Genomic DNA, 26,666 nt, shown 5'->3' on the forward strand with positions numbered 1-26,666 from the left:
CATTAAAATTGTTTCCCTAAGTAAAAATTACTGATATGGGAAAGTTGCTTTAGGGGAATTTTCGCTAGTAAATCCATAATCCTTAAAATTCTAATTGAATTAAACATTGATACTTTGCAAATATTTACAGCATTGTAAATATTACTTTTTAAAGGTGTATTAGTTTCAAGAATGTTGGGGTCCTACAAGCATGATGACACTTTGTAACACATTTTTTTTTTTGGTCTTTTCCTCTGCTCTCTAAACCTCTTAATTGCCATAAGTATTAAATAGAACTGATGTCAAGGTATCTTCTAGTTCAAGACGGATGTTTACTAAACATGCAAAGTATTTTTAGAGATATGGATTCTAATTTGAAAGAAGAAAAATAGCAACAAATTTTCTTATTCATTTCTTTTCTCATCTTTAAAATACAAGTTAAATCGTAATTGGAATCCCTTTTCCCATCGTGTAGTCAAGCGTCGGTGGCAGACTTGAAGGATTTACTTTGTTAGCCATGTGTTTATGAACCGCCAGCGCTTTCCCTAGATCTTTTGGCTGATAATCTCAAACATGGAGGATGCTTCTGAATCTTCACAAGGGGTTGCTCCATTAATTAATAATGTAGCTCTCCCAGGCTCTCCGCTGTCTCTTCCTGTATCAGTGACAGGCTGTAAAAGTCATCGAGTAGCCAATAAAAAGGTAGAAGCGAGGAGTGAAAAGCTCCTCCCAACAGCTCTTCCTCCTTCAGAGCCGAAAGTAGATCAGAAACTTCCCAGGAGCTCCGAGAGGCGGGGAAGTGGCGGTGGGACGCAGTTCCCCGCGCGGAGTCGGGCAGTGGCAGCAGGAGAAGTGGCGGCCAGGGGCGCGGCGGGGCCGGAGAGAGGCGGTCCCCTGGGAGGACGGGGTCTCCCCTCGTTGCCTTTGTAGTGGAGAAGGTGGACAAGTGGCAGTCGGCGTGCTCGCAGGTGAGGGTCGCTCGGGAGCCGGCCGGGAAGTGGAGGCAAGCCGGAAACAAAGCGGAGCGGCGCCGGGGTCCGCCCGCGGCGAGCGCCCTGCGGGCGTTGGGCTGGCCGGCCGGCCGGCTGCGCGCCGAGCACGTTGTGAGCCTGGCGGCGGCGGCTGGCGGGGAGCCGGCGCTGGGGGAGGGGGCCGCCGCCGCTCCCGCACTGCCCCCCGCGGCGGGGCGTCCTGCCCCATTGTGAGCCAGCGGCAGGGCGAGAGGAGGCAGGACGCGCTCGGGGGGCAGGGGCGGCGGCAGCTCCGCTCGCTCGACGCCCGGGCAGCGGCAGGAACGAACTCGGCTCCGATAGCGGCCGCGGCGCGTCAGTCACACAAAAGGCAGCCGAGCTTCTCCCGGCGCGCGGACCGGCCCACGCTGCCGCCGAGCGCTCCCCACCTTACCGGCTTTCCTTTCCCTCCAATTTTGATAGGGAAGCGGGGCCGGCGCGGGCGGCCGAGGGTCCGGGCGAGCCCGCGGGCGGACGGGAGATGCCGCTGCTACACCGAAAGCCGTTTGTGAGACAGAAGCCGCCCGCGGACCTGCGGCCCGACGAGGAAGTTTTCTACTGTAAAGTCACCAACGAGATCTTCCGCCACTACGAGTAAGAGCCGGGCAGGGTGCGGGGCCGCGGGGGGTGTGGGGACTCCCTCCCCAGCGCCCTTTTGTCTCTCTCCTTTTCCTCGCCCTGGGCTTCTGGCGGGGTGACTTGAAAGTGACGGGTGGCCCCAGGTCCGCGGTTCTTTGCCTCCTAGCCTCCACTTGGAGAACGCGCGGGGCCAACTGGCGGCGGCTCGCGTGGGGAACGCGGGTTGGTCGTGGCGGAGGAGGCTGGGGTCCCCGGCCGGCCTCGGGGACCGCTCTTAGCCTCTGCTGTCGCCCTCCCGCCCTCCTGGCCGCGGGGCGGCGGAAACTCCCCGCCTCGCCCCTCCCCGCCGCGGCCACACGCGCACTCTGGGGCCAGTTCCGGGATCCCCTCCCGGCGGCCAAGGGGATCCCCGCTAGGGTCAGCGACGTGGGGCCGCAGTCCATGGGTCGGGGGAGGGAATTCCTGCCCCGGTGGGCAGGAAACGGCTGGGCTGGGCTTCGTTTTCTCAGTCTGGAGTGGGGTCTGACGTTGGAGCTGCCTGGGGTAGGGGAGAGGAGCGGAGTTGAGACTCGCTCTAGAAGGGAAGGAGGGAGCGTCCCTGCGGGCCAGGGGTGGAGGGCGCGGGACGCGAGAGCCTCCGCAGGCGGCCTCCCGTCCAGCGCTGCTAGGCCTCGGAGTGCGACGGGAGCCGCGCTCTGTGTCACCGCCTCTTCTTGGTGACTAACTCTCGTCTCTGGGGAACTCAGCGTCTCCGCCCCCGGGAGATCAGTGAGGAAGAAGTCGCGGCTGGGCAAGGGGAAGAGGAAGGGGGAAGAAGCAGGGCCTTAGGCGCCCCTCGTTTTCACTTTCGCGTAGCCGGGAGCGCGGTGGACGGTGTTGGGGGAGGGGGTTAAGACAAGTTCAACTCCAGACTCTGCCAGGCGCCGCTTTATCCCCCTGCGCATGTGGGCTGCCTGACATGTGCCACTCGCTATTGTTTTGATAAGAACGCGGAGCTGCTGCTGGTGTAGTTTCAGCTCCTACATTTTCAGCCCGTCGCTTAATTTATCCCGAGAGATCTGGTCCTGTGACACGGAGCAAGATGGTGTGTTTTAGCGTCTTGTGTTTAAACAGGATCTCTAAGTGAGAACCTGACTTGATCAATCACTCCAAGAGGGTGATCCTCTCTTTTTCTTATGCTTTATCCTCTCCCCTCAAAAGGAATCTCTTTGTGACTTGGAAACCAAGTGTAATAGCAACCAAGTAACGTCGCGTGTAAGGCACCTTTTCTGAGCGGGGGTTGACCGAGAAAGGGTTTTGGCCAAACTGCACCTAAGAAATCAATAGTGAGGTTAGAAAAGTTCCTTTGAGCATTTATTTTAAGTAAACCTTTTTCTTCAGCTCCACAGAAAGGGTTTCACATTAAACATGTTATATATAGAGAAGTAGATAGAGTGCTTTTCATCAGACAGTACTTTTAAGTAGGAGTGCACGTCTGGCTCTGCTCCTGTAGAGACTTGTTTTGTTACTCAAATAGAGTTCTCATAACTAGTTAAGTGAACTTGGATTAGGTAATTGGATAAGGATTTTTTTTTTAAGGATTTTAAAGCTACAGGCCTTGCTAACAATTATGATTAAAAAAAAATTGAGAGTACCAACAAAATAGTAAATAGGCTTACATTTCAAATTGTTTTCTCCTTCCATATAAGCAATCTTTTAAAGGGGCTTTTCTCACCTTAGAGGGTAGGATGAATATGGCTGTTATCCTTTGTGAATTAAACATTCTTAATGCACTTTGGTTCTTGAGCTGAATTATTCTAACCTTGGAGAAATCTGAAATGCTGAAATACAGAAGATTTTTCGCATTCCAGAACTACCTATCTTCCATTATTTTTATTTACTTATTTTGAGACAGGTTCTCGCTCTGTCGCCCAGGCTGGAGTGCAGTGGCACAATCTTGGCTCACTGCAGCCTTGACCTCCTGGGCTCAAACAATCCCCCCCACCTTACTACCTTAGCCTCCTGAGTGGCTGGGATTGCAGGTGCATGCCACCACTTTGGCTAATTTTTGTATTGTATGTAGAGACAGGATTTCGCTGTGTTGCCCAGGCTGGTCTTGAACTCCTGAGTTAGGTGATCTGCCTGCCTCGGTCTCCCAAAGTGCTAGAATTACAGGCATGAACCACCATGCCCAGCCGTATCTTCCATTAATATCAAGGAACTGTATTCTTTGTAGTCTTAGGGCATTTAAACATTTTAAATAACTAGATTTTTATTTTCAATTTTTGTTTTTTTTTTCCCTTGTGCTGAAGTGTTTGGGCTTTTGGAAATTACAAGCAGTCTCAGAGAGATTATTGGTTTGGGAGCAAAGGTATTTGACCATTTACCCTGAATTAAGGAGTATTGCTGATGTTCTTAGGTTTCTATGACTGAACGGAAAGAATTTTGACAAAATTGGAAGAAGACTGCCTTTTAATGATGTTAAATTTTTAATTACTTTCTGTTTCTCACAAATGATTACAAAGAGATCTTTCCAAAAATGCTTTTGTGGTAAGTAGTATATAGTGGTCTGTAGTATGGTAACCTGACTTTTGAAACAACTCTGGAAAAACTATGAAGGAAACCTCTGCAGGCTGCTCTATTTTTGAGACAGAGTCTCACTCTATTGCCCAGTCTGGAGTGCAATGGGGCAATCTCGGTTCACTGCAACCTCTGCTTCCCAGGTTCAAGTGATTCTCCTGCCTCAGCCTCCTGAGTAGCTGGGATTACAGGCACGTCCCACCACGCCCGGCTTATTTTGTTTTCTGTATCTTTTGTAGAGATGGGGGTTTCACCATGTTGACCAGGCTGGTCTCGAACTCCTGACCTCGTGATCCGCCCACCTCTGCCTCCCAAAGTGCTGGGATTACAGGCATGAGCCACCATGCCCCGCTGGGCTGCAGGCTACTCTTAACACTGCTTATGGAGTAGCCCTAAAACAAAAAACAAAAAAAACAAAAAACAAAAAAACTCTCTGTTTTCACTTGTTAAATCACCAATCGGTTTATGTGAATTTGTTTGAAGACTAGCCTTTCAGTGCATTATTTTGAATATTTTTCTTTTGTATTTGCCTGAAGACCACTATGCTTGCTTATTTGCTTGCATTTTTTATTTCTTGAATATAAGTTTCTCTAATCAGTCTAAAAGGTTTTCTACACCTCCTAGCCTTATTCGCTTCCCAACACAATACAAAGTAACTTTTGCCTGTAAATGTGGTTAGTAGAGGTTGCCAGTGCCTTTTTTTTTTTTAATATTTTGTTTTATTTTAGTTTAGTTTAGTTTAGTTTAGTTTAGTTTAGTTTAGTTTAGTTTAGTTTAGTGAGACGGAGTTTCGCTCTTGTTGCCAGGCTGGAATGCATTAGCATGATCTTGGCTCACTGCAACCTCCGCCTTCCAGATTCAAGAGATTCTCCTGCCTCAGCCTCCAGAGTACCTGGATTACAGGCGCCTGCCACCATGCCCGGCTAACTTTTTATATTTTTAATAGAGACAGGGTTTCACCATGTTGGGCAGGCTGGTCTCGAACTCCTAACCTCAAGTGATCTATCCGCCCTGGCCTCCCCAAAGTGCTAGGATTACAGGCATGAGTCACCGCTCCTGCTTGCCAGTGACCTTTTAATTCCTGGTTTTCTGTCTCTATCTTACTTGATATTATAGCCTGCTTCCTCTTTGTCCTTCTAAGCAGCAATGGTCACCCCCTCCATTTTATCTAGTGTAGCATCTCTTTTTATTGCCTTGTCATGCAATGTATTTGTTGCCTCACCTTTTTATTTTTATTTTTGTTTTTATTTTTATTTTTTTGAGATGAAGTCACGCTGTCTCCCAGGCTGGAGACAGTGGCCCAATCTTGGCTCGCTGCAACTTCCACCTCCCGGATTCAAGCAGTTCTCTGCTTCAGCCTCCCAAGTAGCTGGGATTACAGGTGCCCGCTACCACGCCCGGCTAATTTTTTTTTTTTTTTTTTTGTGAGATGGAGTCTTGCCCTGTTGCCCAGGCTGGAGTGCAGTGGTGCGATCTCAGCTCACTGCAACCTCTGCCTCCTGGGTTCAGGCATTCTCTGCCTCAGCCTCCTGAGTAGCTGGGGTTACAGGTGCCTGCCACCACACCCAGCTAATTTTTGTATTTTTAGTAGAGATGTTTCGTCACGTTGGCCAGAATGGTTTGGATCTCCTGACCTCAGGTGATCCACCCGCCTCGGCCTCCCAGTGTGCTGGGATTACAGGCGTGAACCCCTGCACTTGGCCTGTTGCCTCACATTTTGTCTTCTCCAAGAACTTGAACTCTTTGAGACAGTGACTGACCAGGATACATCCTCAGTGATTAAATAGCACAGACTCCTTACTACATTCTCCTTAACTAATTGCTAACTCTTGATTGACCTGCTTTTTCTTTTTTTTTTTTTTTTTTTTTTTTTTTGAGACGGAGTCTCGCTCTGTCACCCAGGCTGGAGTGCAGTGGCCGGATCTCAGCTCACTGCAAGCTCTGCCTCCCGGGTTTATGCCATTCTCCTGCCTCAGCCTCCCGAGTAGCTGGGACTACAGGCGCCCGCCACCTCGCCCAGCTAGTTTTTTGTATTTTTTAGTAGAGACGGGGTTTCACAGTGTTAGCCAGGATGGTCTCGATCTCCTGACCTCGTGATCCGCCCGTCTCGGCCTCCCAAAGTGCTGGGATTACAGGCTTGAGCCACCGCGCCCGGCCTTGACCTGCTTTTTCATAGGTAAAGAAGACTCAATACCACATCAACTGTAGACAAATGCATAAGCTAAGGTGCATAATTTAGTCTTCTTTTTTTTTTTGAGACAGAGTCTCGCTTTGTTGCCCAGGCTGGAGTGCAATGGCGCGATCTCCGCTCACCGCAACCTCTGCCTCCCAGGTTCAAGCGATTCTCTTGCCTCAGCTTCCCAAGTAGCTGGGTTTACAGGCATGTGCCACCACGCCCGGCTAATTTTTGTATTTTTAGTAGAGACAGGGTTTCACCATGCTGACCAAGCTAGTCTGGAACTCCCGACCTCAGGTGATACGCCGGCCTCAGCCTACTAAAGTGCTGGGATTACAGGCGTGAGCCACTGCACCCGGTCAATTTAGTCTCTTAAATACGATTTATTCTGGCTGCGTGCAGTGGCTCATGCCTATAATCCAAACATTTTGGGAGGTTGAGGTGGGAAGATCACTTGAGGCCAGGAGTTTGAGATCGGCCAGGTCAAAATAGTAAGACCTTGTTTCTACAAAAACAAAAATATTCTGTAATTTTGGCGAGCTGACAACAATTTTGTTTATTTTTGCTGTGGATTGTTAAAAAATGGAACAGTCAGGTCTGAATACCAGAATTTCTAGACTTGTGGGATAGGGAAACGATTTGTTGTATTACCTGGTGACTTAATCTCATAAATAAAATAACTTTTTTTTTTTAGCCATATAGACACTTGGAATATATTTCCCAACTTTGAGTGAGTCCAGCCTTCCATACAAAATGTATGACTCTCTTCCACAACATCACTAACAGGTGGTTGAAATTATGTTTCACCCTGGCTTTTCATTGGAAGAGGTTTGACTAGCTTATAAGGCAGCCTGTTTTCATTGTTCATCTGCTCTCTCTTGTTAATAAGTCAGTCCTTTCAACAGCCTTCTTTTACAGATGAGGAAACTGAAGTTGGGGTGGGGAGTAAATCCAAGATTACAGTGTCCAAAATTATTTTTCTAGTAACTGATAATGCTAGAATCTAACTCACATCAATTATTCTAGAATTTATGCTCTTTTTACTGTTTACTATCACATAGTGCTATTATGGAAAATTCTTCCTAATATCTGTTGAAGTATGCACTAAGATAATAGGGGCATTGCCTGGAATTTAAACTGGCTGCCTAGATTTTTGTGTAGATACCGCTGTGTACTGTCTTCTTAGACATTTGGTTTTTTACTATACCCCAAGTGATTAAGCTCTGGGTATTCAGTGGACACATCAGAACATGATCAATTTATAGTAGGGAAGAATGTCTTTCATACTGACGAATTCCTATACTGATGGTCAGTTATGTGTGAAATCTAGTTATAATCAAAGGCTGTTTAGTGAGCATGGGGTTTTCAAACGAAGTTGGATAATTTTTCATAGCTAGTGTCTTTAAATGAGATGTTTAGCTCCTCTTTAAGGAATAAGCCTGCCACATGGTCCTGATACTTGGATCCATGAGTTCTTTTTTCCTGGTTGGTATAGCAGAGATTCCTAAATGCTTTTCTTTTTGAGTTTTATGTTTTGTCTGCTTAGCAGACATGTACTTAGTTTCAGATGTTTTAAATACATTTTTTCTTCAGACAGGATACATTTATCAGTTATTGCAATATTGTAGGTTGTAGTAACAACCTACCCCAAAACTTAGTGGCTCTAAATAACAACCCATTTTATTTGCTTTCTATTCTGTGGATTGCCAGTTTGTTTTCTGCTGGTTTCCTCTGTGCTCACTCACTTAGCTGCAGTCAGCTGGAGGCTAGGCTGAAGCTGGTTGGAGTAAGAGATAGCCTCAGTCACAGGTCTGGGAACTCAGCTGGGATGGTTTTAGTTACCATGTGGTCTTTCAACCTCAGAAAGAGGCTGTTTCACATGGTGGTCTTAGAATTTCAAGAGGGTGAGAATGGAAGTCACTCAATATAATTTCTTTTTTTTTTTTTTTTTGAGACGGAGTCTCGCTGTGTCGCCCAGGCTGGAGTGCAGTGGCACCATCTCGGCTCACTGCAAGCTCCGCCTCCCGGGTTCACGCCATTCTCCCGCCTCAGCCTCCGAGTAGCTGGGACTATAGACGCCCGCCACCTCGACCAGCTAGTTTTTTTGTATTTTTAGTAGAGACGGGGTTTCACCATGTTAGCCAGGATGGTCTTGATCTCCTGACCTCATGATCCACCCGCCTCGGCCTCCCAAAGTGCTGGGATTACAGGCTTGAGCCACCGCGCCCGGCCATAATTTCTTTATTATTTTGGTCAAAACAGATGACAAGGTCAGCCCAGATTCAGGAGGTCATGAAATAGACTCCAGCTTTTGGTAAGAAGAGCGTGAATGTCATATTTCAAAGGAGCCTGCACATCTTTAGTCCTCTTTGCAAACAGTCTACCACAAGCAGTTGCTAGAATTTTATAGTCGGGTCATCCTGATTGGATTTTGAGTGCTCACTGATAATCTAATATATATTATCTATCAAAACACAATGAAAACCATCATAAGAACTTGTGGACATACCTTGTTGTTTGCCCCATACTACCTATAATAATGATTCAAAAACTCTTTCTTCCTAGAATTTCTCGTTTCCTGTACTTGCCCTCAGGAGCTGACAAGAAGAAATATCTTCAGATGTTTGAGATGGTTCTGTCTCTTTCTGCTCCCCTTCCAGATGTCTAACTTTCTCTCTTGAAAACATACGTGTTTTTCTGACATTGTTTTCTCTACCATACTGGTTGTTATTCTAGGATCTCTCTGCGCATGTCGTACCTGAACAATAAGAATTGATAATATCTATTGAGTGCACTTACATTTTAGGGGCATTTGCTAAGAATTATCTCATTTTCTTTTCTTTTCTTTTTTTTTTTGAGATGGAGTCTCGCCCTCTCGCCCAGACTAGAGTGCAGTCATGCGATCTCAGCTCACTGCAAGCTCTGCCTCCCGGGTTCATGCCATTCTCCTGCCTCAGCCTCCGTAGTAGCTGGGACTACAGGCATACACCACCATGCCCGGCTAATTTTTTTGTATTTTTAGTAGAGACGGGGTTTCACCGTGTTAGCCAGGATGATCTCAATCTGATCTCGTGATACACCCACCTCGGTCTCCCAAAGTGCTGGGATTATAGGCGTGAACCACCTCGCCTGGCCTGATTTTCACATTAACATTCATGGAGGAACCAAATTTAGAAAGGTTATGTAACTTATCCAGTTGCATTCAAAGAGTAAAGCTGGGATTCATTTTCTCTCTCCTTCGTATATATATGCATATATGCATACATACATACACACACACACATGCATACATACATGGAGAGAGAGAATGTTTTGGCCCCTAAGTAGAGTACACTTTGTTTTTTATCTGAATTGTACTTCGTTTCTGATTTTTTTTTTTTTTGAGACAGAGTCTCACTCTGTCGCCCAGGCTGGAGTGCAATGGCTCCATCTCGGCTCACTGCAACCTCTGCCACCCTGGTTCAAGCGATTCTCCTGCCTCAGCCTCCTGAGTAGCTGGGATTACAGGCTCCTGCCACCGTGCCCAGCTAATTTTTATATTTTTAGTAGAGACAGGATTTCACCATCTTGGCCACACTGGTCTTGACCTCCTGACCTCGTGATCCACCCGCCTCGGTCTCCCAAAGTGCTGGGATTACAGGCGTGAGCCCCTGTGCCCGGCCTAGTTTCTGATTTTTATGTCACAATGCAATCTTCCCCTACTAGGTTTTTAGTTTTTTAGTTTTCCCAATACCCAACAAATTAATAGTATGTTGCACTTTGTTCCTCAGTTTGTTCACCAGAGTGTTGGTTGACTTCATATTACAGGTGTGTTTTTAAGAAAGTCCTTTGTCACTCAGCAATTTTTCCTTATGAAATAATGGTAAAGAGGAGGGGTCATCAAATTTTTTCCGCAAAGGGCCAGATAATCGGTATTTTAGGCTTTGCTTGGCCATAGGATCTCTTTTACCTATCCAACTCTCTATCCAACTGTGCAAATGTAGTGAGAAAGCAGTTACTGACAACATCTAAAAATGTGGGTATAGTTGTGTTCCCAAAAAAAAAAAAAAAAACTACAAAAGCAGGTGGAGGGCAGGATTTGGTCTCTGTGCCAGTAGGATGCCCACCTTTAGTGAAGAGGATGATTGAAAGAGTGCAGTCATAAATCTGACGTTAATAACCTGTATTAGCCTAGATTTACATTCATATAAAAATACTTTGTTATTTTTACTCAAAATAGTAAAATGTATTTTTTGTTTCAATAGTTATTTTCTTATAATGTAGAAATTGAAGAGGCATTGTAACCAACCACCTAGAATTCAGTATTAACAAATTCTGCACATTTAAATGTGTATGATAAATGGGTAAAGTGTGAGTAGAATGACAGAAGTGGGAGAAAGTGAAGGTGCGTAATGTTAGAGATGGTGCTGTGCCGTTCGTGGGTTATGAGTAGGGGAGAGATGACCCTTGGACTTTTCTCCCTTAAAATGGCCACTGTGGTAGTGTGTCCTGCCTCCTTAGGGTAGGTCTTTGTGCACAGTGAAGCTATAATGTAACAATAACTTTGTAGAGTAAATAAACACAAAGGAAACAAATGGCACAAACATTTTGTAGGAGATAGTAGAAACCTTAGGGTGTAAAAGGGCAGCTATATATCACTGGTTTTGGCATTTGTGCCATTGTTCTCCTTGGTATTTTTAGGCAGTGTTAAATCTAAATTGTGTTTGTTGCAATTCACTGCGTTTAGCTGTCCCCCTGCCATGGCACGAAATATCCCATGTGTGGGATATTTCCTACTCAGTACCTCAGGCACTTAGCTGCTGTGGCTAGAGCTGTGCTGTCCAGAACAGGAGCCATTACTTGGCCAGATAGGTTATTAAGTACTTGAAATATGATTAGTTAGAATTAAGATAGGCAGTACGTGTAAAATATACATTGGATTTTTTTTTTTCTTTTTTTTGAGACAGAGTCTGGCTGTGTTGCCCTGGCTGGAGTGCAGTGGCACAGTCTCAGTTCACTGCAACCTCTGCCTCCTGGGTTCCAAGCGATTCTCCTGCCTCAGCCTCCCCAATAGCTGGGACTACAGGCGTGTGCCACCACGCCCAGCTAATTTTTTGTATTTTTAGTAGAGATGGAGTTTCACCGTGTTAGCCAGGATGTGCTCGATCTCCTGACCTTGTGATCTGCCTGCCTCGGCCTCCCAAAGTGCTGGGATTACAGGCGTGAGCCACCATGCCTGGCGGATTTTTTTTTTTTTTTAAAGAAGAATATAAGTAAAGTATCTCGATTTTTAAAATGTTTATTACATATTGAAATGAAATTATTTTGTGATATATTGAGTTATTTTTATTTTTAAAATTTTAAATGTGACCACTGGAAAATTTTAAATTATACATGTGACTAACCATTCTATTTCTACTGGCACTGGCTTACGGACTGAAGTATAAGATATTTAAATTTGAAGTATAATTTTCTTGAGCAGTACTTAGTATTGTTTAAGTTATTAAAAGTATACTTCATGTGGTGGATATCCCAGTTACCCTGATTTGATAATTACACATTGTATACAGGTATTAATATGTACAACTGTTATATATCAATTTAAAAAAGAGGAAAAAAGTGTACCTGTGTACATTATGTGCTAATTATGTATTGGCTTGAGAAGCTAAATCTTACAGATACGTTTGTTTCTATAGGAAAAAGTTAGAACTTTTTTTTCTTTTCTTTTTTCTTTTTCTTTTTCTTTCTTTCTTTCTTTTTTTTTTTTTTTTGAGACATTGTCTTACTCTGTCACCCAGGCTAGAGTGCAATGGTGCAATCTTGGCTTACTGCAACCTCGGCCTCCCAGGCTGGAGTGCTCCTCCTGCCTCAGCCTCCTGAGTAGCTAGGATTACAGGCATGTGTCACCACGTGGACCTGGCTGATTTTTCTATTTTTAGTAGAGACTGAGTTTTGCCATGTCATCCAGGCTGGTCTTGAGCTCCTGGGCTTAAGCATTTTTCCTGCCTCAATCTTCCAAAGTGGGATTACAGATGTGAGCCACTGTGCCTGAACTAGAACTTTTTTAAGAAACAGGGTTGTGCTCTGTCGCTCAGTCTGGAGTGCAGTGGTGTAATCATAGCTCACTGCAGCCTTGAGCTCCTGGGTTCAGCCTCCTGAATAACGAGGACTATAGATGTGCGCCCCCTGGCTAATTTTTTTCTTCAATTTTTGGTGGAGACAGGATCTCGCTTTGTTGTGCAGTCTGGTCTCGAACTCCTGGCTTCAAGTGATCCTCCTGCCTCAGCCTGCTGAAGTGCTGGGATTACAGGCATGAGCCATCGTGTCCGGCCAAGACCTACCTCTTAACATCACTTTCCCCCAAAAAAGTTCTAATAGTATTTTTAAAAATCTTTTTTTGCCCTCTGAATTCTTCCCTTCCCTTTCTCTGAATTCTTAGGATATCTGCCTTCTATCTTATAAGGATAACTGCTTTTTACTTTGTATTTTTGATGATATGCACCCATTATTTCCTGAACTAAACGATACTTCAAAAGAATCTTCTTTTTACTGAATTAAGAGCCATATAACTTGGCATATGCATGTTATTTCTGTAGATCTCATTTATGTTAAGGTATGATTAGTTTCTCTTGCTTTATTTCCATAGATACCTTTTTAAAAAGTTGTTCTATACACATGTACAAAGGAAACAATCTAAATGGAATTGCCCCCACTTTTTGGAGATCAAGCTAATAGAGATAACCTACACAGATAGATGTACTAACCAGGAAATAGGCATATAACAGTTGAAGTACTTTTAGAATGATGGGAGAAGTAAAGATTTCAGGAAGGAGAAAAAATTGAAGAATAATTATTTATATGGTTACATATAATTACAGAAAAGTAGAACAAAGTATAAAGCAGGAAAAAATTTTACCTGTGTCTTACCACTTAGAGGCAGCCATTGTTAACCCTTTTGCATATGTATAACCGTATGCATATATATAAAAAAATTTTTTTTCAGTCTCTTACACAAGCTGGAGTGCAATGGCATGATTGTGGCTCACTGTAGCCTTCAACTCCTGGACTGAAGCGATTCTCCTGCCTTAGCCTCCAGAGTTGCTCGAATTACAGGCTCATGCCACCACAGTGGGCTAACTTTTTACATTTTAAAAATATTATATTGGCCAGACACGGTGGCTCACGCCTGTAATCCTAGCACTTTAGGAGGCTGAGGTGGGTGGATCACCAGGTCAGGAGATCAAGACCATCCTGGCTAACATGGTGAAACCCCATCTCTACTGAAAATAACAAAAAATTAGCCGGTATGGTGGCATGTGCCTTTAGTCCCAGCTACTTGGGAGGCTAAGGCAGGAGAATCCCTTGAACCTGGGAGGCGGAGGTTGCAGGGAACCGAGATCGCGCCACTGTACTCCAGCCTGGGTGACAGAGTAAGACTCTGTCTTTAATTAAAAAAAAAAAAAAAAAAAAAAAAAAAAAAAAAAAATTGCACTGGGTGCCATGGCTCACGCCTGTAATCCCAGCACTTTGGGAGGCTGAGGTGGGCGGATCACGAGGTCAGGAGTTCGAGACCAGCCTGACCAACATGGTGAAACCCCGTCTCTACTAAAAATACAAAAATTAGCTGGGTGTGGTGGTGCACACCTGTAATCCCAGCTACTCAGGAGGCTGAAGCAGGAGAATCACTTAAACCTGGGAGGTGGAGGTTGCAGCGAGCTGAGATCGCGCCACTGCATTCCAGCCTGGGTGACAGAGTGGGACTCCACCTAAAAATAAAAAAAAATTATTGCAAAATGATATATGAATAATGCTCATTTAAAAAATTTAAACAGGGCTGAATGCGGTGGCTTACACCTCTAATCCCAGCACTATAGGAGGCTGAGGTGGTGAATTGCTTGTGGCCAGAAGTTCGAGACCAGCTTGGCCAACATGGTGAAACTCCATCTCTACTAAAAATACAAAAATTAGCCAGGCATAGTGGTATGTACCTGTAGTCCCAGCTACCTGGGAGGCTGAGCCACAAGAATTGCCGGAACCAGGAAGGCAGAAGTTGCAGTGAGCTAAGATCATGCCACTGCATTGCCAGCCTGGGTGACAGAGTGAGATTCTGTCTCAGGAAAGTAAATACATAAATAAAAATAAAAATTCAAACAGGCTGGGCATGGTGGCTCATTCCTGTAATCCTAACACTTTGGGAGGCCAGAGTGGGAAGATCGCTTGAGCCCAGGAGGTTGAGACCATCCTGGGCAACATAGTGAGACCCCATCTCTACCCCCCACAAAAAAAATTGGTGATTGTCCTAGTGTGTACCTGTAGTCCCAACTACTCAGGAGGCTGAGGCAAGACAGAATGCTTGATCCTAGGTGATTGTACCACTGCTCTCTAGTCTGGACAACAGAGTGAGACTCTCTCAAAAAAGAAAAAAAAAAAATTCAAACAATATAGAATTATTTATAATCACAAAAAAAGTTTTCCTTTTCCTTCCTTCCCAGTCTCCCCCTCTTTCTCCATAGGGAATATCTTTTTACAGTATGTATATAAATACATACATTTTTGTGATTATTATAATTAATGTACATGGGATTGTGTATTCATTGATTTATGTTTTTCCTACCCATTATGCCTTAGGAATCTTTCTATAATATAGATCTCTTGCATTTTAAAAGAGAGTGGATAGGGCTGGGTGTGGTGGCTTACACCTGTAATCCCAGCACTTCGGGAGGCTGAGGTGGGTGGATCACAAGGTCAAGGGTTTGAGACCAGCCTGGCCAACATGGGGAAACCCGTCTGTATTAAGAATATAAAAATTAGCCGAGCATGGACGGGCGTGGTGGCTCATGCCTGTAATCCCAGCACTCTGAGAGGCTGAGGTAGGCAGATCACCTGAGGTCGGGAGTTCAAGACCAGCCTGCCCAACATGGAGAAACCCCGTCTCTACTAAAAATACAAAATTAGCTGAGTGTGGTGGCACATGCCTGTAATCCCAGCTACTAGGGAGGCTGAGGCAGGATAATCCTTGAACCTGGGGGGCGGAGGTTGTGGTGAGCCAAGATCGCGCCATTGCATTCCAGCCTGGGCAGCAAGAGCGAAACTCCATCTCAAAAAATAAATAAAAAATAAAAAAATTAGCTGAGTGTGGTGGGCTACTCGGAAGGCTGAGGCAGGAGAATCACTTGAACCTGGAAGGTGGAAGTTGCAGTAAGCTGAGATCCACCCACTATACTCCAACATGGGCGACAGAGTGAGATTCTGTCTCCAAAAAAATGGATAGAATTTTTGAAAATAAGTAAATGCGCATATTAAGGAATTCCAGCAGAATAGAAGAGCACTGAATAGAATGGTTCCCCAGTTATCCCTACTGCCTGTTACCTTGAGTTTTGAATGACATTCCAGAAATCTATGCTTCTGTAGGTACTTTTTATTTTCTTTTTCTTTTTTTAAACACAAATGAGCTCATCGTATAGTTTCAAGAAAATACAGGATAGATCAAACTGAAAATAGGTATTTTTCTATTAACATTAATGGAATGTTAATTAAGAACTTTATACTTTTTAATGACTGATTTTTCATTATGTGAAGTACTAGTTTATTTAGCTTTTCTCTTGTTAGCTGCTTAAAGTTTTCAGTTTTTCACTGAAAAACAGATGGAACTCAAAGTCTAGTTTTGACTGATGTGCCTTTAAATTGCAAAATATAAATATTTAGTTTAAATATACTTTTTCTTACGTTTGTATTAATGTTATAAGTTGACCAGTTACCACACCCTTGAGTTCTGTGTGTCTACATAAAATTTTGCATTAAAGGCACGAAAATAACCTGATAATGCTATCAGTTTTTAATGTAAAATTTGTGAAATGATAGGTAATGGGTTTTTGTTTTTGTTTTTTAATCAGTGACTTTTTTGAACGAACCATTCTGTGCAACAGCCTTGTGTGGAGTTGTGCTGTGACGGGTAGACCTGGACTGACGTATCAGGAAGCACTTGAGTCAGAAAAAAAAGCAAGACAGAATCTTCAGAGTTTTCCAGAACCACTAATTATTCCAGTTTTATACTTGACCAGCCTTACCCATCGTTCACGCTTACATGAAATTTGTGATGATATCTTTGCATATGTCAAGGATCGATACTTCGTTGAAGAAACTGTGGAAGTCATTAGGAGCAATGGTGCAAGGTAAAGTACTTTTAATTTTTCCTCTTGGTAAGTTTATATTCACATTGCTCAAATTCAAAACACACAAAATGGTAACCTAAGAAATCTTCCCTTTTACTATGCTCCAGCTATCCTGTTAACCCACAGATAGCCCTGGTGTTAGCTGTTTCTTGTATATGTTTCCAAAGCTAATTTATACATATGCCACCAAAAACATATACATGCATGCGTCTGTATGTGTATATATAACGTGTCTTATGTAACAAATATATATGCACAAATTCCTTCTCTTTTTAATGCAAAAGAACATATATACTCTAGATCCCTTTTCACTTAAAAGATCTTGAAGGTTAGTCTACTGTTGCATAAGCCACCTTCCTTCTCTTTAATTTACTGTATAATAAAGTTCCATTATATGGAAGTTCCATCTTTAAGAGTAGAACTCTTTAGCTAATGGTATCTACTGTGTCCTCATTATGTCACCTAATAGTTTAAATATGCCAGTATTTATTGATTGGTTTTAGTATTTTATTTAACAAAACCAGGATTGAATTTTATATACTCCACTAAGTTGTCTTTCTTTCATACTTTCTCACACTGCTTTATTGAGCTATAACTCACATACAATACACTTCTCCTTTCTGTAGTATACAAATGCAGTGTTAGTGCTTTTCCTTTTTACCGAGCTCTTCAGAAATAAAGTGGATTTTTATATGAACAATGAAAATGACATAATCTATGGCAATAAATTAAAAATTATCAGTGTTTTCCTGAAGTCTTAAGCTTTGTGATTGACTAGTCACTGACATTTATAATAATAAACTTTATATGCATTAAAACCTTTTGTAGCCTCTTGACTTTTAGGATATTAACTGTTTTGGATGCCCTGAATACAAATTTTTTTTTCTGGATTTTAAACTTTAGAAGCCAAAAGTTATTTATGTTGTTACTGTTATCTTATTTGGAGAATCATTGTAAGTTTATATGTAATGTTAGAATTAATGTCTTAACAAATTAATATAATCCATTTTAATTGTTAGGTGCTACCCTACTTGAATCTTACAAAGCCAAGCAAGCAAATGTGTTTATATTAAGAACTAACTTATTTGGGTTTGATTTTTGGGAAGTAATTAAGTTCTTTTTTTTTTTTTTTTTGAGACGGAGTTTCACTCTTGTTGCCCAGGCTGGAGTGCAATGGCAAGATCGCGAGTCACTGTAACCTCTGCCTCCCGGGTTCAAGTGATTCTCATGCCTCAGCCTCCTGAGTAGCTGGGATTACAGGGACCTACCACCACACCCAGCTAATTTTTGTATTTTTAGTAGAGACGGAACTTTATCAGGCTGGTCTTGAACTCCTGACCTCAGGTGATCCACCCGCCTCGGCCTCCCAAAGTGCTGGGATTACAGATGTAAGCCACTGCGCCTGGCCTAAGGCTTAATTTCTTAATATATTGGCTATTCTTTTTGTTGTTGTTTGAGACAAGGTCTGGCTCTGTGGTGGTGGTGGTGGTTGTTGTTTTTTAAACTTTTGGTGTAGATGAGGTCTGGCTCTGTTACCCAGGCTAGAGTGCCATGGCTCTATCTCAGCTCACTACAACTTCTACCTCCCAGGCTCAAGCCATCCTCCTCCTTCAGCCTCCTGAGTAGCTGGGACTATGGGTGCATTCCACCATGTCCAACTAATTTTTGTATTTTTTGTAGAGATGGGGTTTCACCATGTTGCCCCAGCAGCTCTCAAACTCATGAACTCAAGTAATCCACCTGCCTTGGCCTCCCAAAGTGCTGAGATTACAAGCTGAGCTACTGAGCCTCACCTATATTGGCCATTCGTAATTGGCAATTGTGCCTGAAGTTTTCCTCCCTTAAGTACAACATTCTGAATGTACTCTTGTTTTTTAAAAAAAAAAAATGGAACTCTTGTTCTAATACATTTAAATAATTAAGCATAGAATTGGGTTAATTTGAAATGTGCTTGTAAGAACAAGAGAACAGTACTTTATTTTTATCTAAAAACTAAGAATGGTTACAGTTATTAGATCCACTCCTTAGGTCCTTTGTTCCCATGATCACTTAGATTATAAGTACCATAGGTGGGGGCTTTTGGGGAGGGTGGAGGTTGTGGAACTTGAGACTAGAGACTCCCCAATTCCTCAACTCCTCTAAAGACTGGAGACAGCACTAATTAGAGTTCGTATGTGTATTTTACTAAAATATCCTTAAGGTTGGCATCTTTTACATAGCTATTTTGTCTTCTCTGTAACTTGCTGTGAGCACTATTGACAAGGGAGTAATAGGTAAGGTAAGAATAGTAAAAACAAAATACTAAGAGGTGGCATATGAAAAAGGAGATTAATTGGGGATGATGAATTATACGGAAATCATGATTTAAAGGAGGCTCAGTTAAGAGTTAAGTAGAAAAGGGGTCTCAAGATGCCAGTGGATAATCGAGTGAGTTTTTTAGCTAAGTAATTAAATTTTTTCAACCAATAGCAGAAAATCATCAGGAAAAGTATTTAGAAATAACTGAAAACTTCCTTCCCTTTTAAGATTTATACTGTTGTTTTTCTGTGGATTTTTTTTTTTTTTTTTTTGACAGGGTCTGGCTCTGTTGGCCAGACTGGAGTGCAGTGGTACAATCAGAACTCACTGCAGCCTCAATCTCTCAGGCTCAGGCAATCATCCTGCCCCAGCCTCCTGAGTAGCTGGGACTATAGGCATGTGCCACGACACCTGGCTGATTTATTTATTTTTTTAACTTTTAGTATAGATGAGTTCTGGCTATGTTGCTCAGGCTGCTCTCAAACTCCTAAGCTCAAACAGTAATCCCACCTTGGCTTCCCAAAGTGCTAGGGTTATAGATGTGAGCCACTGCACCTGGCCTTTTCTATGGATCTTATAAATCAACTGCACTGTCCTATGAAGTGTGAAATAACAACATAATTTACCTTTTAAAGGGATGTACCTATACCAATCTTGCTGCTATATGATAGTCATATATTTGAGTTCCTTTTTTATACCAGACACTGATTTAGGTGCTATGGATTAATGGCTCCACAACTCACAAAGCCATACATACTTGCTGCTTTTCAAATATGCCAGGCATGATCCTGCCTCAGGGCCTTTGCATTACTCTTCTCTTTGCCTGGAATTTTTTTCCCCAGATATCAACATGGTGAGTTCTTTTACTTCATGTCTTCTTACATATCACCTTTCATTGAAGCCTTCTGTCCTATGTGAAAGTTAGCATTTTCTTGCCCCAAGTTTTATTTATTTTATTTTATTCTAAAATTTATTTATTTTTTGCCTCCCCACCCTTGCTCCAACTTTTAAAACATTTTTATTAAAAATTTTTAAAATTGTGGACCAGGTGTGGTGGCTCAAGCCTGTTATCCCAGCACTTGGGGAGGCTGAGGCAGGTGGATCACCCGAGGTCAGGAGTTCGAGACCAGCCTGGCCAACATGGCAAAACCCCATCTCTACAAAAAATATAAAAATTAGCTGGGTGTTTTGTCTTCTCTGTAACTTGCCGTGAGCACTACTGACAAGGGAGTAGTCAATAGTCAACTATAGGCATGCGCCTATAATTCCAGCTACTCGGGAGGCTGAGGCAGAATTGCTTGAACCCAGGAGGTGCAGGTTGCAGTGAACCGAGATCACACCACTGCACTGCAGTCTGGGCAACAAAGCGAGAGTCTGTCTCAAAAAAAAAAATTTTTTTTTTTTAGTTGTGGAAAAATACACTTAACATAAAATTAGTCATCTTAACCATTTTTAAGAATACAGTTCAGTCCTCGCACCAACATTTTATATTTATCTTGCTTGCTTTGTTTTTTGTTCACCTTGGCACTATATTTTCTTTATTTTTTTTGTTGGTGGTTTCCTCCAGCAGAATGTAAGCTCCATGAGCTCAGGAATTTTTGTTCACTGTATTGCTAGCACTTAAAATGGCATATAGTATGTGAGCAGAGCAGGTATTTGTTGAAGTATAAATAATGCAAAACAAATTTCAAATAGAAGTGCTTTGAAGGCAGTGGTATGGTAGAGAGTGAGAGGAGGAAGTGGTTGGCACTTGAGCTAGGGTGGTCAGAGAATGTTGCTGTGGAGGAAGTGACATTAACTCTGAGAACAGAATGAAGGAGAAGGAACCAAACATGTCAAGAACTCTCTAGACAGAGGGAAAGGCCTGAAGTGCAAATAATTTAAAATATTGCTCTGACTGCTGTTTGGTGAAATGATTGAAAGGAGGTCAAGCATGGAAATTCAGGAACCAGTTTGGAGGCTACTACAACAGGCTTTCTAGTGCAGATAAGAACTTTGAATCAGATGGCAGCAGTACAAATGGAGAAAATTGGATGGATTCAGGATATTTTGGATGGAGAACTAACACAGTTTATTAATGGATGGGATGGATGCTGGGTTGGGCAGGGGAAAGTGTGGGGAAAGGAGACATTATGGATGATGAAATCATGGATGATCTTAATTTTTTGCCTTTAGTGGATGGTAAAATGGAGAAACTTAGCTCATGCCTATAGTCTCAACTACTTGAGAGACTGAGTCAGGAGGATCAGTTGAGCCCAGGAATGCAAGGTTACAGTGAGCCAACTACATGATCATGCCAACTACACTCCAGCTTGAGTGACAGAGCGAGACCCTGTCTCTAAAATGAAGAAAAGGCCAGGCGCGCGGTGGCTCACACCTGTAATCCCAGCACTTTGGGAGGCCGAAGTGGGCAGATCATGAGGTTAGGAGATGGAGACCATCCTGGCTAACATGGTGAAACCCCATCTCTACTAAAAATACAAAAAATTAGCCAGGCGTAGTGGCGGGCACCTGTAGCCCCAGCTACTCAGGAGGTTGAGGCAGGAGAATGGTGTGAACCCGGGAGGTGGAGCTTGCCGTGAGCTGAGGTCGCGCCACTGCACTCCAGCCTGGGCAACAGAGCTGAGACTCTGTCTCAAAAAAAAAAAAGATGCGGAAGCCTCAGGAAGTAATGTATCAGTTTAGCCATCTTTGCACTCAAATCAGGCCCCGTTATTTTCTAATTACTCTGATTTTGTGTTTCATGGACATGTTTATGTTACTCATAAGTGACTTTTTTTTTTTTCTTTTTGTGACGAAGTTTTGTTCTCATTGCCCAGGCTAGAGTGCAATGGTGCAGATTCGGCTCACTGCAACCTCTGCCTCCCAAATTCAAGCGATTCTCCTGCCTCAGCCTCCCGAGTAGCTGGGATTACAGGTGCCCGCCACCACACCCAGCTAATTTTGCATTTTTTAGTAGAGACGGGGTTTCACTATGTTGACCAGGCTGGTCTTGAACTCCTGACCTCAGGTGATCCACCCATCCCAGTGCTGGGATTACAGGATTACCGCGCCTGGCCTCATAATTGCCTCTTACAGGCTAGATAGTGGGGTAGGTATATTGGGGTTTTGGAAAGAATTAAGATGCTCTAAGAAGCCTATGCAACATAGTGAGACCCTGTCTCTACAAAAATTAAAAAAAAAAAAGAAAAAGAAAAAGCCAGGCATGGTGGCATGTGCCTGTAGTCCTAGCTACGCAGGAGGCTGAAGCAGGAGGATCACTTGAGCCCAGGAATTCTAGGCTGCAGTGAGTTATGATTGTGCCACTGTGCTGCAGCCTGGGTGACAGTAAGTCTCTAAAAAAATAAAAATAAATACATTTAAAAAAAAAAAGATGCTCTTGAGTTCAGTTAGGAGAGAGACAAACATGCAGACTTGCTAAATATTAAAGTTATGAATAAGGTAACTCAAGAGCATCGAAATTCAGTGTGGCATTGAGGCTAGGCCTAGCTTCCCCACACTTACCTAACACTGAATAAGTCTTTTAACCTTTGCTACATTGGATGATATCTCAGTGTTTAGCTTGCTTGTTCCAGTCCTTTGCTCATTTTTCTTTTGGCTTGTTATCAGTATATTTGTGGGAGATTTATATTAAATACTAGGCATATTAAGCTCTTTGTTATACTGCTACGAGTATGTTTCTGTTTCATTTTTTGTTTTTTTTCTTAAGTGTGCAATAAGGGTAAAAAAAAACCCTTTATTTATTTATTTATTTATCTATTTATTTATTTATTTATTGAGATAGTTTCTCACTCCTGTCACTCAGGCTGGAGTGCAGTGGCGTGATCATGGTTGATCTCCTGGGCTTGGGTGATCCCCCCACCTTAGCCTCCTGAGTAGCTGGGACCACAGATGTGTGCCACCACGCCCAGCTACCTTTTTATTTTTCTGTATTTTGTAGAGATAGGGTTTTGCCGTGTTGTCCAGGCTGGTCTTGAACTCCTGGGCTCAAGCAGTCTGCTAGCCTTGGTTTTCCAAAATGTTGGGATTACACAGGTGTGAGCCAGCATTCCTGGCCTAAGACCTTTTTTTTTTTTTTTTTTTTTTTTTTGAGACAGAGTCTCACTGTCGCTGGGGCTGGAGTTCAGTGGCCGGATCTCAGCTCACTGCAAGCTCTGCCTCCCGGGTTCATGCCATTCTCCTGCCTCAGCCTCCCGAGTAGCTGGGACTACAGGCGCCCGCCACCTCGCCCGGCTAGTTTTTTGCATTTTTTAGTAGAGACGGGGTTTCACAGTGTTAGCCAGGATGGTCTCGATCTCCTGACCTCGTGATCCGCCCGCCTCGGCCTCCCAAAGTGCTGGGATTACAGGCTTGAGCCACCGCGCCCGGCCAGACCTTTTAAATATATGTAACAAATAATTAAGAAATAAAGAATAAAAATACAATAAACATCCATGCATTCTCCACGTGTTAAAAACTTAAGACAAATTAAATTTAACAGAGCTTAATTGACCAAAAAACGATTTGCAAATCAGGCAGCCCCCTGAACCAGAAATAGGTTCAGAGTGACTCTGGTGCTGCTGTATGGTTGAAGAGGATTTATGAACAGAAAAAGGAAAAAGACATACAGAAAATGGAAGTGAGGTACAGAAATAGCCAGATTGGTTGCAGCTTGTTGTTTGCCTTATTTGAACATGGTTTGAACAGTTTGCTCCCTGTGAGTGGTTGAAGTATGGCTGCTGTGACTTAGCTACTTGTTACAGGAGTTGGTTATAGGTTATAGTCTGTTTAAACACCCAGTTAGATTATAGTTAACCATATACAGAGAAACCTTTAGGCTGAACTTAAAATATATAGGGAAGCAGCATTAGGCTAAACTTAAAGCTTGGTATTATTATTACTATTATTTGAGACATAGTTTCACCCTGTCGCCCAGGCTGGAGTGCAGTGGTGCGATCTCAGCTCACTGCAACCTCCGCCTACTGGGTTTGAGCGATACTTGTGCCGCAGCCTCCTGAGTAGCTGCGATTACAGGCCCACACCACCAAGCCCGGCTAATTTTGTATTATTAGTAGAGATGGGGTTTTGCCATCTTGGCAGGGCTAGTCTCGAACTCCTGACCTAAGGTGATCCGCCAACCTCAGCCTCCCAAAGTGCTGGGATTACAGGTGTGAGCCACTGTGCCTAGCCACACTTGGTTTTAATAGGATACCTTTATCTCTGTTTTTTGTTTATAGTTTGAGAAAAGTTTTATGGGAGGCAGATAGTGATAGTGAAGGGCAGACTTTGGAGTTAGACTTTGTTGGACAAATGATATCCTTTGAGTTATTGCGAGATTAAAATGAAAATGTATATATATGTATGTGTGTATTGTACACATTTTGAATTGCTGTAGAATATGGTAGCATTTTATTGGGGGAATAATACTCTTGTTGACTTGAGGCTTATATGGTAGTTAATTTTTTTTTTCTTTTGACTCTTTAATTTTCTATTGAAAATTAAATTTTATAATTAAACTTCAAAGATGACTTGTAATTTTAACATTTTATCTTATTTTATTTTTTATTTATTTTATTTTATTTTAATTTTGAGACAGTCTCGCTCTGTCACCTAGGCTGCAGTGCAGTGGCGCGACCTCGGCTCACTGCAACCTCTGCCTCCCGGGTTCAAGTGAATTTCATGCCTCAGCCTCTTGAGTAGCTGGGATTATAGGTGCCTACCACCATGACCAGCTAATTTTTGTATTTTTTAGAGAGACAGGGATTTGCCATGTTGGCCAGGCTGGTCTCAAACTCCTGACCTCAAGTGATCCACCCGCCTTGGCCTCCCAAAGTTCTGGGATTACAGTTGTGAGCCACCACACCCAGCCACAATTTTAACTTTAGATCCTGAGTTCCTCATCATATATCCTTATCTCTCTCTACCTTTTTCACTTAAATTTCAGTTAAAATAACTTTAAGATATAAACTTGCCTAAAATGACTAGATTTCCTTTGGTTTGAATTGTGCCTTCACCACATACTTACTACCTGTATAACTTTTTGGCAAGTTATTTAACATCACTTATCTCCTAGATTTCCAGTAAAAGGCATGCAGAATTACAGAGAAATGAGATAGAGACCATTCTTTTGTTGAATTAGTTGGTATAGGTACTCAGATCTGCTTGCTTCAGTATTCTTTTCTTATTGTTTCATTTACTTTTAACTATCTCTCTTTGTCTTTTGTCTTTGAGATGGGGTTTTGCTCTGTCGCCCAGGCTGGAGTACAGTGGCACAATCTTGGCTCACTGTAATCTCCACCTCCCGGGTTCATGCCATTCTCTTGCCTCAGCCTCCCGAATAGCTGGGACTACAGGCACCCGCCACCACGCCCGACTAATTTTTTGTATTTTTAGTAGAGACAGGGTTTCACCATGTTAGCCAGGATGGTCTCGATCTCCTGACCTTGTGATCTGCCCGCCCCAGCCTCCCAAAGTGCTGGGATTATAGGCGTGAGCCACTGCACCCAGCCTATGTGGTCTTCTAAGAATGCCATGCAAACAGATTTTAGGGCATCTAAGTATTATTTCTTTATTTTTATTTTTAAAATTTATTTATTTATTTTTACTTCACTATGTTGCCCAGATGGCCTCTTGGGCTCAAGGGATCCTCCCTCCCACCTTAGCCTCCTGAGTAGCTTGGACTACAGGCACGGGCCACTGTGCCTGGTTCTCACTCTTTTTTTTTTTTTTTTTTTTTTTTTTTTTGAGCAAACACAATCATTGTTTAATGAAACGTTGGAAGGATGGTGAGCTGAAACTCAAATACTTGGGTGATTCACCCATCTTCTGTCCCCTCCCCTGGAACTAGAGAATTAAATCAGGAAAAAAGATGTGGAAATCATACAACCAAGAAACATTTTGGACTCATTATGTAGTCATCATTCAGTCCAAAGATAGAATTAGAGTTTGAGAGAATCTGAAAAATTGAGTCAAAATATAATCATAAATTTGGTAATTTTTAAAATTAAAGTGGGCTTTGGGTAACCCAGTATCAGACTTTTTTTTTTTTTTTTTTTTTTGAGATAGGGTCCCACTCTGTTGCCCAGGGTAGAGTGCGGTGGTATAATCACACCTCACCGCAACCACAACCTCCACCTCCCGGGTTTAAGCGATTATTGTGCCTCAGCTTCCCGAGTAGCTGGGACTACAGGTGCCTGCCACCATGCCTGGCTAATTTTTGTATTTTTAGTAGAGATGGGGTTTTGCCATGTTGGCCAGGCTGGTCTTGAACTCCTGGCCTCAAGTGTTCTACCAGCCTCAGCCTCTCAAGGTGCTGGGATTTATAGGCATGAGCCATTGTACCTAGCCATTTTCAGACCTTTTTACAAGCATCTCTTTTTAAATAAGAATTGGCATGTTGATGTAGTCTTTGAAGTAGATACTGAAAACAGTTAATTTCTGGATAGGTAGCTGTTTTTCTGCATAATTTCCACCTTTAACCTCTTCTACTTCACCAGTTCTACCTACTGTTCTTTGGGTCTGGAAGGAATCTACATTATCTGTCAAAACATAGATATCTTCAGGGTCTGTGAAAGTCTACATTTTGCAACCACAGAATGGCTATGGAATACATACTAATTCCATTTGGGAGAAAGTTGAGTATATGCAAGAGAAAAGATACTTGATACAGAGAAGTGGCAGAGATTCTAAAATTTTGCCTACTTGGAGAGTCAGCACTACCCTTAAGGAACCTCTGTAATATTGTAGTACATAATCTTCTATTTAGCTAGTGTACAGACTACTTAATAGTTCCAATTCTTTGGAATACAACTTCAGACATAAAAGTAAGCTGAAAATCTAAAACTGGGTAGGAAAGTAACTGCCACAGGGTTCATCCATGTGCTTTACCTCTGACTAGACTATAAAAGCTATTCAAGAGCCAAAATTGAAACATTG

The 26,666-nt window shown here is 42.8% G+C and overlaps 1 protein-coding gene across 2 annotated transcripts in view; it reads left to right on the top strand.

Moving 5' to 3' along the window:
• The first annotated feature begins 437 nt into the window (after positions 1–437).
• The window catches only part of BAZ1A (bromodomain adjacent to zinc finger domain 1A), a 131,086-nt gene continuing 104,857 nt past the window's right edge, over positions 438–26,666 (top strand). Inside the window, exons 1-3 of one of the 2 annotated variants that reach the window (XM_010377370.2) lie at positions 438–947; positions 1,413–1,583; positions 16,176–16,454. In XM_010377370.2, coding sequence (XP_010375672.1) covers positions 1,471–1,583; positions 16,176–16,454 — 392 coding nt within the window. In that variant the 5' untranslated portion in view covers positions 438–947; positions 1,413–1,470. The remainder of the gene's footprint in view (positions 948–1,412; positions 1,584–16,175; positions 16,455–26,666) is intronic. The other variant, XM_010377369.2, reaches the window with a different exon arrangement.

The sequence above is a fragment of the Rhinopithecus roxellana genome, chromosome 5 (assembly GCF_007565055.1).
Source record: "Rhinopithecus roxellana isolate Shanxi Qingling chromosome 5, ASM756505v1, whole genome shotgun sequence".
Taxonomy (NCBI): domain Eukaryota; kingdom Metazoa; phylum Chordata; class Mammalia; order Primates; family Cercopithecidae; genus Rhinopithecus; species Rhinopithecus roxellana.